Here is a 14,901-nt window from a genome sequence, read left to right on the forward strand (position 1 = left end):
TTTGGGAAGCATCCACCTGTCTGACTAACAGGAACAGCATTTATCTGCCCGTTTGGAGCTTTTAATGCATCTTTTCCCCCCCTTTCCCCTCATAATTTTCCATTTCCAAGTGGAAATTACTGAACAAACTGGAGTTATTTTCCAAAGGGGGATAAATTCACATAATTATTTCCTGATCCTGTGAGGTGCTGTGGCTCTTCAGCTCCCATTGGAAGAGACTGATGGGGGTCTGAGTTGTTTCTCTCTCTCCAGGGCTGTGCCCAGCTGTAGCGCTGTATAAATAATGTAGCAATCAAGCTATTAATGTAAATTCTTCCCGGCTATTGTTTTAAACTATGTGCTGCCAGGCGTGGGGATGACAGCAGATAGTAGGCTGCTGTGATAGAGACCCACTCGGTACAGGAGCAGTGAGGGGACATAAGGAAGCTGATTTTGGGTCCCTGATGCCCTGCCTGGATTAGCCCTGGTATAAACTGGGGCAGCCTGGGAATTTCTCTTGTGTACATCAGCTGGTAAAAATGTCTTTCTCAGATGTAGACTGCTAGGAGACCAGAGGGAGTGATTACAGCTAAAGTCCTGCTACGCGCTAGGTGTGGAGTGGAGGGATAGACTGTGTAAGCAGGTAATCATTTTGCCTTACCCCCTCCTCTCCTCCAGTGGGATTTCAGCTATCTGAATATGATGTCTTAGACATGGAAGGGCTGGAATGGAGGACGGAGCTGGTTACATGTTTTGTTCTCTAGCAACAATATTTACTTTGGACACATTCAGCATAAAGGTCAAAAGAATCGTGTTTCCAACAGCCAGCCCTGAAAACTCGATCTGCGAGCTGAAGATAAGTTGGGTTCTTCTCACCTTTGCTGAGGTCCCCTGTTTAGAAAAAAAAAAAAAAAGTGGTTGAAACTTAGCTGGCAATTGTGTGTGTGCAACGTGAGGGCAGAACAGAATCGCACAGGTGCCTTGGCTCTGCAGAGCTGAAAAGGTTAAAATTAGTATGTAATATTGGTATTACTATAGCACCTTGGTACTCTAGTCACGGACAAAGACCCTATTATGTTATTGGGCTCTTTGTTTTACAAACTTTTCTCATACCCACAGTGTAGAGATGTGCTCCTTAACACAGTTGTTGTTCTGGCCATAGACAACACCTTAAAAATGCCATGTGCTGCGTTCTCCAAAGTCTACCTTTATATATAACAAATGACCACGTATATAACAAATGATCTGCATTAGCATGCTGCTCCACCTGTTAGACTGATTTCTATTTAAAATAAACTGGGACATCATAAATCATTGCAATATTTAATGTAGGAATGAAATTCCTGGAAATAGTAAAGCATACATACTTGGACCAACCCCTGTAAAAACCCATTTATTTCCTTCCAGTCGCTGAGCCAGATCTTATGTTGATTTGCGTTGCCAGGGGTATAAATCAATGGTTCTTTGCCACTGCACAGTCATTTTACCGTAGTTACCATTGAGGCCCAGATCCTGCAATTACTCCATGCATGCACCACCCTATTGAAGTCCATGGAGCTTTGCATGGCTGCCCGGAGACCAAGATCAGAACATAAATTTGTAATTTTACCAATCTCATAGCATACACTAGCCTATAACCATATTGTATTCCTTGTCTCAGACACTCTCCACCCCAAGTCAACCCAAGGTCTCCTCTCTACATGACGCTCAAGCAACTCATCACTCAGTGTACTCTAACTTTTGTTTTATGTTCCTCTCGGGGCAGTAGTCTACGAGGCAAATCAGATACCTGGGGTAACGATCTAACATGTGAAAAGACCGGGATCTTTCAAGTGAGTGCAGTCTGTCTGTGAAATGACATTACGTGGATGAAATGGAAGAAGCCCTTTCTCCCTTGCCTTCCCTTCTTTGTGGCAGTCCTTCTGGCGTTCCAGCTGGACTCCCTTCACAGAAACACACTTTTACTCCTTCCCTGTGGTTTCCTCAGCTAGCCCCATACATAGTAACACTGTGTTGCTTCAGAACTGCCCCCACAGAGAGATGGCAGGGACAGGAGTGAGGCTGGATGACCACAGAGCGCAGAAGTGGAAGGGGGGTGGGGGAATCAGAATGCATGGGGGTAGGACTGAAGGATGGATGGGCACAAAGGATGGCTTCTCAACACCAAGAGCTTTGATAAGTGCAGGTCGTGCCAGGTCAGTTGCAGGAATGAAACGCTTCACACCATTCCAAGGTATGTATTTACTTTGCCTCCCTCCTGCGTTTTCTGGAGCGTGCCATGGCTGTGAGCGCCCATTCCGGGCCTGACCGTGTGGTGCCTCCCAGGTATTTCCACAATTGCTTTGCAAACCAATAGGCTGCTCGGTCCACAAATTAAAGCCACCTGCTAGGCAGGAAGAGAATGGCAGTTGCAAGCTGTTACCTATCCTGGGGCCTGTACCAGTGGCCACAAAACTGGGGGAGGATTTCACCTGCCATGGAAATGGGCAAACCCTCTGCACTAATACTACTCCCCTTTTCTCTCTGTTTGTAACATGGTGATTACATAAGTACTCTGCCTTGCCATTCATTCTGAGGTTGACTATATTCTTTAGTGACAGAGGAGAATGGATCCACCATTTTTTCTCATGGCGTGGAGAGCGTTAGGGAAGCAGATGACTATATGGCCATTTTTCTAAGTGTGTAATTCAGCCAATTCCAAATGCAGCTTTTTTCTTTTGCGACTAGCTAATATTCTCCAGGGTGCATATTCATCATTTAAGTGAATAATAATAATGAAAAGACATGATTGGTTTCTTGCCTTTGCCTTCTGTTAATGCTCCCTGGAGGTCATGGTTAGTATTTACTCCAGAGCATCTCACCCTTCATCCACTGAAACCTACAAATCCCAAATAAAAATCAGTGGCTCTGTCATGAAACTCTTAAGTGCTGCATCCTATGCTGCACCTTCTCTCTTCAGCTGCTCTGTTTTCCCCAGTATGGTGCTGTTGAATTGAGAGAGATCATTTGTTGCTACTACTGCAACAGATCTTACACAAAGGATGTCATGGCAGGCATCAATGGAAAAGTGATGACTGGCCAATGTGACTATCATGTTAGTATGTATGTGTAGTACCTATGGGTACTGAGACCTCATCTGGGGTGAGTGAAGTCTCTGCTGTACAGCCTCTGGCAAGAGCCAACTGGCCTTTAGCTCATGTGGTAGAGTGCAGGGTTTTAGACCTTATGGTTGCAGGGTCTATCCCTGGTGCCAGCAACTCAGGCCTGTTAGTATTACATATATATCTTCTTTATGTCTGAAATTGTGAATATTGGTTGTGGTCTTCTATCTTATTCACGTGACTGTATTCCTGTGGTAATATCCACAGAGTAGTTTGTGTCCAGTCCCTTGTGAATGGATAATTCTAACAGGCCATTGAAGACATACATCCTGCTCAGTAAGTCTGTCTACAGTGCCTTTTCTCTGGATGCATCAGCAAGTATATGAGTAATAGCAGCCCCTGTGAGTCATCACGGCATGTGATACACTCATGCAACCCCTGAACTTCATCTTAAAGTTTAAACTTTCCACAAGCTGATCCTGTGAGCATCATTTGAAACAGAAATTTTCCAGACACATGGCAAAGGTTATAGAAGACCTTTGGAATGACTCAGTTTTTGCCTCCTTCCCATTCTGATTCTCCGAATTTATAACTAAAAGGAGCATATTATGGACAGAAGACTTTCCAGTCTTTGGAAGTTACCAGAGACTCTACAAGCCAGCAGCTTATTTAATCACTGCTACAAACCTGATATAACATTTTGCAATGATTTAAACTCTATTCTTTTCTCTTATAAATTAACCTTCACTATTTAGTCACTAAAGGATGGGTGGCATGATGATTCTTAGGTAAGATGTGAGTTAGACATTGACCTGTCTATGTGACTGAGCTCTTGAGCTCAGAAGAACCCTTTGATTAAATTGGTTTTCAGTCGTCATAAAGTCTAGGGTCTGGATGATGAAATAAGGGCTGGAATGAGACTGCATTTTTGACTGCTTCTTACCTAACATGGTGAGACTGTAGCTTACTTTTGTTACTGGCTTGGTATATCTAATAACAGAAGAACCAGCAGTTTGGGTTGAGTCTGCCCGCAGAGCCATCCAGTCCATAGGACTCTGGGGGTGGCTGCCCAGCCTCTGTGCTTTTGTGGGGGGGGGTCCCCTCAATAACTTACCCAGCTGTCCTGTGGACAGGGTGGTCCCCCATACTGAGGTTAGTTCCAACATCTTCCATGGGGCCCAGGAACCCTGGGGCTAGAAGCAGGGGTTGAGGAACCCCTCCCCCACGCTCAGTACAGCAGTAGGACCATGGGAAATGGCATGACCCAGCAGCCTGCTCCACTCCACTGCCTATCTCCCACTGGGTCACTCCAGTTCCCATGGCTCCTGTAGCCATGGTGAGGGGGGCAACCTCTGTTGCTACCCCATGCCAAGCCCCTAGTAATTGTATGAGTTGTGGGGAGGGCGCTCCAGAGAAGGAGTGCAACAGAGGCCGAAGAGGGCGGAGCAGAGGCAGGAAGAGGTGGGGTGGCGTGGGATGGAGTGGGGCAGGGTAGGGGGAGGGCTGGGAGAAAGGTGGGGTGGGGGCAGGAGCAGAAAGAGGCAGGGTGCGGGTGGGAGCAGGGCCTGGATTGTCCCAGTTGCCATCCACCCCCAGGGACAGCCCACTCTGGCCAGCCAAACTGCTGAGAAACAGGAATCCGGTGTTCCCAGCTATGATCCGTAAAGCATGGCCATGCCCAGCCAAACAAAATATTCCCAACCACCTAAAAGAGTTTACAAATTCCACCTGGGTATCTCCTGCCCAGCTGCTGCAAGCCTTCTGCAAGCTGCTGGGAAGCTGCAATCTTGAGCACACTGAGCATCTCACAGGAGGTACTTGGCAAGATCGGACCCTGTTTTGAGTCTTTTCCTGGCTCTCTCATCCTTCCAGCTGTTGCTTCCTGCTCCTTCCCCTATTTCCTCCAACTTTTTAGTAGGTTACCATGGAAACAACCTTGATTTTTGAGCAATCTGTATTTTACTTTAACAGTCAATAAATAATTTTGAGACTATCAATACTTGCAAGTTTTAAGTCTTTCCTCTTCTTTACCTCCTTTATTTTTTCTTCCTCATCTTGTGAGACTAGCCTCTCTTTCAAGCACCCACTAGATGGTGCATGGAAGCTTGCTCAGACTGATCTGTATTTTTAGGGAGAAGATGAGGCAGGATGTATACCCACTTTGATGTCAGCAGTATCAGAATGTTATGGTATTAAACAATATTTTGTGTTCCACTATGGAGCTGAATTTCTAGATTGTCTCTGCTCACAACACTCAACTCATTGAATTAAAATGTGTCACCATGGATTAATTTGGCTCAATATTTTAATGGTTTACAGACAAAATATAAATTAGCTCAAAAGCCATTTAGATTAGCAGTAGAAGGTACCAAACTTAATGGGAGCTGGGTCCAGGAGCCCACTTACAGCAGTAAGGAGGGATGCCAAATGCACATATAACACTGACAGAGCCAGGTTGTTAGCAGGCAGGCTTGAACCTGGGTCCCCTAGAGACTAGCTCAGGAATCTCAACCCCAGGAGCTGAGAGCTGCCTGCCTCTTAACTAAAGCTGTAGAGCAAATTCACTAATCTCCCTCTGAATGATCTCAGTGTCATTAAATGAGACAGAACACCACAACCAGGAGGTGTGTGAATTACACATAGACATAGGAAATAGGATAAAATGGCTTGGTGAGAACCATCTGGTTGGGGTAAATGGATGCAAGACAACAGGTACACACACACCTTGTACAATTTGCTAGACTGCTTCAGAAAATTTGTCGTCTGGCATCCTTTCCCTACTGACACAGTATTTGATGCTTCAGAGAGAGAGATGACGATACCGGGCTAATTTCCCATTGCTCTTGGTTAGAAGTGATCAAATTGTGGTCTCTGGACTAGCAGTGATCCACAAACCACATTCAAGGGCTCAGTGGATAGTTCCCTGTAAGGTGTGCATCTCTGTGGCTACCCATGAAAGAATGAAGAGCTGCCTGTCTAATTAGTCATGCAGATGCGGCTCCACTAATTAGGCGCCTGGACTCTGGAGCAATGCTCCCTCTAACTTTTTTCCATCCACACATGGAATACACTTTGTCATGTGCAGAGGCATATGCACACGTGCACCCCAATAACACATGCTAGTGGCTGTGGGTGACCTGCTAATCAGCTCAGTGGCATCTGAATTTCTCCTGGATGGCCACCGATGTGCTCAGCTTAGCGGGGAATGCTGAGCCTCACATGTGAGGTGAGGTGGTGGTGTTGGGGGAGAACGGGAGGGTGGGTGGAAGGGAGAAGTGGGGTAAAGCATGGGAAATAGAAGGCAGAAGGGCCAGTAGGGTGAGAAGGGGGTGGGGATTTGGGACATGAAGGGCTGCAGTGGCTAGAGAACTTTCCCCATCTCCAGGGCTGTGGCTGAGGGCCAGAGTTAGAGGACGGGGAGGAGTACAGGGCAAGACCTCTCTTCTCCTCTGGAGGTTTCGCACTAGCCTCAGCAGCTTGTGTCTGGAACTCAGCTCCTGCTGTGTGCGCAGAATTCCCCGGGATGCTGGTTTGGGTCCCTCTAACGATGTTATTCTATTATCAGTAACTGTGCCGGAGACAGGGCTGTCCTCGTGATCTTACAGAGAGACCCTGGACTAGGCAAGGGACATCATGAGCCCCGTATAAAGACACACAGGGCTGGCTCATAGGACGGGCATAGCTGTCTAGGTGACCTCGTGCCTAAGGCCAGGGGGCCTCACCGGATCTTCGCTCCGTCACCACCGCCGACCAGCCCGAGCCTCAGTTTCCTCATTGGGAAAACGGGACTATTTCCTCCCTCCCTCCTATAGGCTAACGAGGTCTGGGGTGCGCCGAGGGGGCACAGCAGAGCCTGCCCCCAGGCACGAGGCACCTAACAGCGGGCACCACCTTCTGCAGGAGGGAGCCACGCTGCGGGTTCCGCTCGAGCCTGGGGGCTGCAGCCGGGGCAGCGACCAACCCGCAGCGCCCCCTGAAAGGGGCGGGGTTCTGCGAGGCGCGCGGAACGTCGCCTCCGAAGGCGCCGCCCGAGCGGCCCAGCCAGCTCCAGCGCACGTCGGGTCACGTGACAAGCCGCGTGGTGGGGGAGGTCAGCTGACCGGAAGTGGCGCGTGCGGCCAGAGCCGGAGGAGCGTGGAGGTCGCTGCCATGGAGCGCTATGAGAGAGCGGCGCCCCCGGAGATCCAGCAGTAAGTCCCCGCTGCCGGCCCTGCCCGCCTCTGGCCCAGCGGCTGCCGGGGAGCTGCACCGCCGGCCGCCGTCCCGTGGAGCGGCAGCTCGCGTCACCGGGCCCCGCTGCTGCGCCTGGCTGCCCCGTGGGCCCCACTGGAGCCGGCTGACAGCAGAGGGCCGCGGCAGGCGTGGCGAGTCCGGCGGGCGGGGCTGGGGCGCTGCGAGGGGGTGGGGAAGGTAAACCCGTAGCGCCTCCCTGGCGGGCACAAGGGGCGGGAATGGGTCAAGGGGCCGCAGGCGACCCCTTTGCCGCTCGCCTCCCGGTACTGTGCGGAAAGCGGCGGGTTCTGAATGGCGCGTGCTTGGCAAGTCCGGCTTGTCCACCCAGCCCGCGGGGCACCCCCAGGGTTACTACGGGAATACCGTGGGGCGGTCTGGAGACCAGATGTGATGTACAGAGCTGGGTCTGGGGCCTGGTTTTTTTTTAACCTTGAACGAGCCGCTCGAGCTCTGCATTGGGACTTCTCTAAGCTACAGTACGTCACAGATCTGCTCTGTTCTGCCCCTGTCTCCCAAGCTAGCCTGGTCACTCTGCTTCACCACGTGACGGGAAGCAGAGCACCTCAGACCCTGTGGTGGCTGGCTTAGGAGATGGCAGTAGTGTCAAGCAGGGTGCTGCTTCTGCAGTGACCTGTGCTGTCGGCCTTATCCCACCTAGGGTCCCACAGACTAACCTGAGTATGCGTGGCTAATCCAACCATAGGACATTTGGGGTGGCTATGATGGAGCTGGGCTGGCTGTGCTGAACCGTCCTGTGGTCTGGATGGCTCTGAACATACCTCACCCAGGCTATAGGAAAGTGCCACAGAGCTAGCATCTGGAAACGGCTGTAACCCTGCTGCGCTATTGGTGGTGGCACCAGGGACCCCCTGATAAATTGAGTTTGAGACCCCTGCTTTAGACAGATGTTCATGTTTTAAAATGAAGGTTACCGTCTGAGGACACACTGTCAGTGACTGTTTTAAATTAGTTCAGGGATTGCTTGGCTGGTTTGATCATTTTATTTTGGAATAAACACTTACACCAAGTAAAGTAAGAAGGAACGAGCAAAAGCAAATTCGGCACCAGTCATAGCTGGTGTTGACTACAGAGATGCAACTTGTCTCAGCAGCCGAAATGCTGTTGAACAAGGGAATATTTTTCCTTGTTTTTATTGATGAAATTGTACTTAACCCTGTAACTGTTTTTTTTTTTTTGCAACCTCTGTTTACTTTGTTCTAGCAACCAGACTTTATCAGACATATTCTGAAATTGGTCTCTAATTCTAATGCCCAGTCATTATAGGTTTAGATATATGAGCTTTATATATTGTAACTTGAATTTGTGGCAGCTAAAATAACTTTTTTTTGCTCTATCCTGTTTGTTAAATGGAAGTTACATCAATGGAAATTTAAAAAATAATATTGAATGCTGATGCTGTTGGATTAAAAAAGAGAACTTGAGCTTGAGAAAATGTAGTGTTGAAACTTATTCTTAGGTTCTGTATTTGCCTCTATCACCTTCTGATTTTTATGATCTTGGTCATATTTTCTGTCTTACGTTTTTCTCATCTCTGCTTGTGAGAGAGATCCCCTGTAAAAGGGGGAATGTTACACAGCAATATGAACTGACTTGTCTAATGCTTTAAGCTTAAAAAGATTTTAAAAAAATCTTGGATAGTGATATGGTAGTTGAGGAGGGTCCCTTTTAATAATGAGCATGCTTTAGTTTTTTAAAATAAGGAACCAAACACATTTACTAAAGTAACTTTAGGGAGTGCTTCTCAAAATTCAGTAGCCCAGAACCCCCATTTTGCTTAAAAATGTTTAGGGATCCTCTAACCCCCTCCTGTTTGGCACTCATACCTCTCTTCTGAAACCCTGTCCCCCCACTTGGCTCTCCCCCCATTCTCACTTGCTTTCACCACGATAGGGCAGAGAGATGTGGGCTCTGGCCTGGGGTTTAGGATATGGCTGGGCAGCACTTACCTCTGATGGCTCTTGAAAATGGCTGGCACAGCCCTCTAGCAGCAGCTCCTAGGAAGGGGACCAGGTGTTCTCCATGCCCCTGCCTGTAAGCACTGCCCCCCATAGCTCTCACTGGCTGCTGCTCCTTGTCAGGGGAGCCACAGAATCAGCCCCATCCCAGGTGCTGCAGGGATGTGCTTTCCACTTCCAGGAGCAGCATGGATCCAGGTCAGGTGGAAAGTCTGCCTTAGCCTGTTTTCGCTGCTGTACTTCTAACATGCAGGAGACACTGAGAGGGAAGAGGTGAAGTTGAGCTGTCCTGGGAACCCTTTGGGATACTCTTGGGGGTCACCTCACAGGTCCACAGACCCCAGTTTGAGAAACACTGAGTAATATTTCTTGTCATGACTATTTAATGGCAGAATTTGGCCCTGAAATAATTCTGAAAGTAAGGTGATTAAATACCAGCTTTGAGTACAGAGCTTAATTTCTGGCCTCTTTCCAAGAGCAAATACAAAGAAGATTCTTTAAAACCAACTGTTTGTATTTCTCCCTTTTTGAAGAAAAGTTGATGCACTATGTTAGATATGTTACACGATTTTCTGTGTTGTTACAACTGTTCTTGTTCATTTCAGAAATGAGGGCTCATTAACATCAACCCTAAGAACGCTTCTGTTCTTCACAGCTTTGATGATCATATTACCTATTGGGCTGTACTTCTCTTCAAAAGCTTATGTATTTGAAGGTAAATCTGTTCTATCTAAACAAACATTTTTAAAAGGCAAAGCGTCATATCTAAAAATAGCCTTTTGCCCCTTCTCTAACACCCATTTCTTTGCACAAACTGAATGCATTTCGATTAAAAGGAGAACCCCCTAGGAATATGGAGCTGGAGGCATTCAAGGTTTTGGGTGCAAATGAGAACCAATTTATTTCTTATATCAAGTATAAAATCCAAGTTTCAGTTATGTAGAGAATACATGAAAGGCTGCAGTGGTGATGTGTGTGAAAATTGTTCTGTTTAAGATTTTCTTTTAACTTCACTAGCTCATCTATGATTTTATTTTTTACATAATGCATTAAGCTATATTTATAAATACAAATATTTAATTCAGTGCTTACAAACACTGAGCTTCAGATTTTGAAATCTGTTTGAAGAATTTCATTCTTTCCACTTTTCCTGAGGGCTGAGGCTAAAACTTGTGCTGTGGAGCCAGGGCTCTGGTAAATTGCTAACAATCAGAAAAGAGCCTGTCTCTTTGCAACATGAAAATAGACAAAACAGCAGAACTTCATGATGCTGCATAAGTATCTTTCTGAAGACGAAAGTAGGACTTCCCTCATTTAGTTTCCCTTGCACTATCTAATACAGTACTTCTCATGAGAAAGCATGGTCTGTCTCGTGGCCTGAACATTGAAGACAGGAATGCTCAAGTTCCAATCACTGTTGTGCTACTGACAGACGGGCTGTATGCAAATATTTTAACATCTGCTCCTCAATTTTCCCCATTATTAAAAGAGAGCAACACCACTGCCAACTGAGTATTGAATTCTGATGGAGGATGACGTATTGTGCCACTGCCAAAAGGATGTGGCCAGACTGGGGACAGTCCAGCTGAGGGCAATGAAAAGGGTTAGGGGGCTGGTCTCGTTTAATCTGCAGAAGACAAGAATTAGGGGTGGATTTGATAGCAGCCTTCAGCTGCTTGAAGGGAGATTCTAAAGAGGATGGAGTCAGGCTATTGTCAGTGGTGGCAGGTGATAGAACAAGAAACAATGACCTCAAATTGCAGTGGAGGAGGTCTGAGTTGGATATTAGGAAAACTACTTCACGAGGAGACTGGTGAAGCACTGGTGTGCACTGGGTAGGGAGGTGGTGGAATCTCCATCTTTAGAGCGTTTTAAGGCCAGGCTTGACGTAGCCCTGGATGGAATGATTAGTTGGGGCTGGTCCTGCTTTGAGCTGGGAATTGGACCAGATGACCTGTTGAGGTCTCTTCCAGCGCTGATATTCTATGATTCTAGGATGGTAGAAGAATATTTGTAGAACATGCTAAAGAGATAAAATGTGGCTTTTCCAAAAGTTTTTTTTTTCTTTGAGGTACCAGTTAACCAGCAGGTTGCATTATCAGTATCCCAACTGTAATGTAGTAGTGAAGTCTCATTACTAACTGTAAATTCTGAGCTATCGTCTTTCTGTCCTACCCTTAATAGGCAGAAATAATGAGCATGTAATAAAAGGGGCCTGTTTAAGCACTTGCCATTTAATGTTCTGTCTCAATAGAAACAGTTGGAATTCTTTTAAATTGGTGTGTTCTTTTTGTCTTACTTCTCAGGTACGTTTGGAATGTCCAACAGAGACAGCTACTTTTATGCTGCCATCGTCGCTGTAGTTACAGTTCATGTGGTACTTGCTCTCTTTGTTTATGTAGCATGGAATGAAGGGTCTCGACAGTGGCGTGAAGGCAAGCAGGATTAAAGCAAACATCACCATCTGATATCCACAATCTGAAGACTGCATATTTGTGGATAGAGTGAAAAACATTCTTGTGCTGTATACACATACAAAGTAGAAGTTAATGTCTCCGGGCTGTGAATGCCTGTATGTGAATAGTTCGAGGGTTGTGCCATCTCAGATGAATACTAGTAATTTCTCTAATAGTGAAAATTTTTAATTTAAATCAGTCGCAACTTGGCACAGTGGGAGAGGCATTCACCTGAAATTGGAGTGGATTGACTGGAAGGAATATGTATTTTGTGTATATATACAAGAAGTTTGGGATTTTTTACAGTTCTGATCAGCTATAAACCAGATGTAAAGAAATTGAGGCACAGATATGGGTCAGCCGTGAAGCAAAATTATGTATTCCTAATGTTCAGTTACCAGTTAAAAAGGCTGAGTGCCATCCTAGTGGAACTGAAACAGAGTAGAATTGATTTCTACTTCATGTGGGTGGATGCACAGTTTTAAGATCATGGAATTGAATTAACTGTTTGTGTTAGTCATGGTTGTATGAGTGTACCGTGTACATTTTTGATGGAGGAATAGGAGAATGTTTCTTAAATAATCTTGAAAGGCAGCTCTTCATAACTGAAAATCTCTCATCCTGGAGAGTGGTTGTTAATTTTTATGGGAATTGTAAGTTCTCAGAACAACAGACAAGGATGTGCTCTCTTAGAGTTTCACTATTGAATAGTAACATCTCAAGTTCACTGAAAATCATTTGCATCAAAACATTGTTTTCAGACTGTTACCATTATTTTCCAGGAAAAGTTTTTGATAAACTACAAGAAACCTTGTAATGCAGTGTCTAACTGCTTCACCAAGCTATTGACAATGCATTTCTGAGAGATTGTACTGCAGCTGAAGTCTTAAAAGCTTGAAATCAAATGGATAGGTGTGCAATAAATCTCCTAGAAAAGCATGTCTGGGAATAATTTCATATCAGTATAGCACAGTGGTGAGAAAATTCAGCTGGTGTCTTCTATTTCAATTTTCAGATTTTTGTCATTTTAAATTTTAATTTTGGCTTGCTGCATATTCGACTGATTTCCCTCCCTCTCTCCCCTGTCCCTGCAACTAATACTTTCAGTATCTTTAGATTTCTATAGTAGTGACCTGCTCACACTTCCATTCTTACCACTTAGCTGGTTGATGCAGAGGAGAACAGGGTATTATTTTCTTTCGGCAAAAATACAAAGTTGCAGTTGCTCCTAAGCAGTTAGTCCTTTCAGCCCTCTCTCACCACTGACTGAAATTGTTGGATATTTCTTGTAATACAGTCACGGACAAAATACATTGAAGAGTGGGTTTGAGAGGTGTGCTGGAGGGAACAGGTCAGATTCCAGGGGAGAATACCAGACAAAGCAATATTGTTAAAACTTTTGTCTGTGCTATTAAAATGTAAGGGTGACCATGTTTTTTTATCGCTACCCCTTGCATGTCAGGTTTCCACATGTCACATTTTGCTGGAATCACACAAACGATTTGTCCTAATTGCTATTTTCTTGGGAAGGGTCTCTACTCAGTCACGTTGGGATACAATTAGTCTAACAGATTGTTATTGAGTTTTGTTCTGTATTTATGTTGCCTAAATATTTGTATCTGTGTAAGGAAGAATTTTTCTGAAGACCATAGAAATGTAGAGCAGTTCCTTTACCTTTTTTATTTTGAAAAGCCTATTCGTGATTTCTGCTTTGCCTGTTTCACTTGTATCATGTTCATATAGTGCCAAAGTGATTGTTGTACCCACACTTGTCTGCAGAACATGGCCACGAACATGGTAAATTAGCCATTCCTGGTTTTGTGAACAATAGATACAGAAGAGTATTTACATAAACTGTGACCCACCCCCATCTACTGATGTTTGGTGACAAGCACTGAAAATGAAGCATACTGCTGCATGTTAACTTCAGCTTAGCACAAATCAATCTTATTGTTTCAGACATGAAATTTAAACTTGTCCAGTGTTAGATTGCTGCTGGCACGCTAGAGAATGGTACTGTAGTTATTCGAAATGCAGATGTACTCTGTAAGATGCCATTCTGAGAGATCCCTATTCCCAAATAGCTGTACCCCATGTTGTGTAAGTGCCCCTTGATAAACAATTATACTTCACTGAGTTCCAGTACCAAGACTTAGTAAATGTACCTACTTTAGCCGAATTATTTCTCAGTTATCGTCATTCTAATGCTGTGCACATGCTAATATGATTTATAATGAACAGATTAGCTGCAGCAACATAAAGAATTGGCTTTATTCCATTTATAATGAGCTGTGCTTCATTGAGTGTACCATGTTCTATCGAGGCTGTTTGAACTAAATGTGAGGGGTTACTAGACCCTAAAATGACATTTTCTTTGGGATTATAATTGCTTAGCATACTAGTTTAACCACAAAAAAGTGGATATTCTGAAAAGTTCTAGAGGACTATCTTAAATACATCTCAGCTATCCAGGATGAAAACATGACAGCATTCCATTGAAACATTTTTATTTCCCCCTAAGCAGAACATCTTTGCTTTAAGAAGTTGTCTTTAAGTAGTAAAGTAAGATGAGAGCTTTGAGTATGTGGTTAGTGGAAACAACAGAAAGCAGGAAGAGGACAGCAAAGAAGTTGAAGACTTATCTAGGTAGGTGGTGCAGTGAAAAGAGCAATATTGAAAGAAATTAGAAGGCACAGAATTTGAAAAGGTACAAAACAGCTGAAAAAAATGTAGCCCACATCCATAGTGAGGCTCACACGTACTTAATGAGCTACGTGTCTCAACTTGCCCTCTGCCCTGGTCCGTTTAAACTGATTTATGGCCTGCTTTGGCTAATGTGTACAAGGCCAAATACACAAAAAACATATAGGGTGTGGCTTTCAAACAGGATCTTCACCCAACTTTCCTCATTCCACTTAGCATGGCCACATTTTTTTTTTCAGAAACCCTCTTAGCAGTGGCAGCTGTGCGCCTAGAAACACTGTACTTGGCATTGTACAACTGCAGAACAAAACAAGGGTCCTAGTCCCAGGCAGCTCACAGTCTTAGGCCCGCATACCTGGATCTGGTTTTAAAGGTCATTGCACTTACCACCAATAAGGGCCTAGTCTACAGGTGGGACTAGTGTGTGCATCAAGTGTACAAGAGCTGTGCTAC

General features: G+C 45.2%; 1 protein-coding gene across 1 annotated transcript; it reads left to right on the top strand.

Annotated features, from left to right (window-relative positions):
• The first annotated feature begins 7,170 nt into the window (after positions 1-7,170).
• Positions 7,171-14,023, top strand: VMA21 (vacuolar ATPase assembly factor VMA21). Its single transcript, XM_075008005.1, has 3 exons — positions 7,171-7,270; positions 9,895-10,004; positions 11,596-14,023. Exons 1-3 carry the CDS (start codon positions 7,230-7,232, stop codon positions 11,736-11,738), a joined length of 294 nt encoding a protein of 97 aa, XP_074864106.1. The 5' UTR covers positions 7,171-7,229; the 3' UTR covers positions 11,739-14,023.
• Positions 14,024-14,901: the final 878 nt, after the last annotated feature.

This window comes from Carettochelys insculpta, chromosome 13, assembly GCF_033958435.1.
Source record: "Carettochelys insculpta isolate YL-2023 chromosome 13, ASM3395843v1, whole genome shotgun sequence".
Classification (NCBI taxonomy): domain Eukaryota; kingdom Metazoa; phylum Chordata; order Testudines; family Carettochelyidae; genus Carettochelys; species Carettochelys insculpta.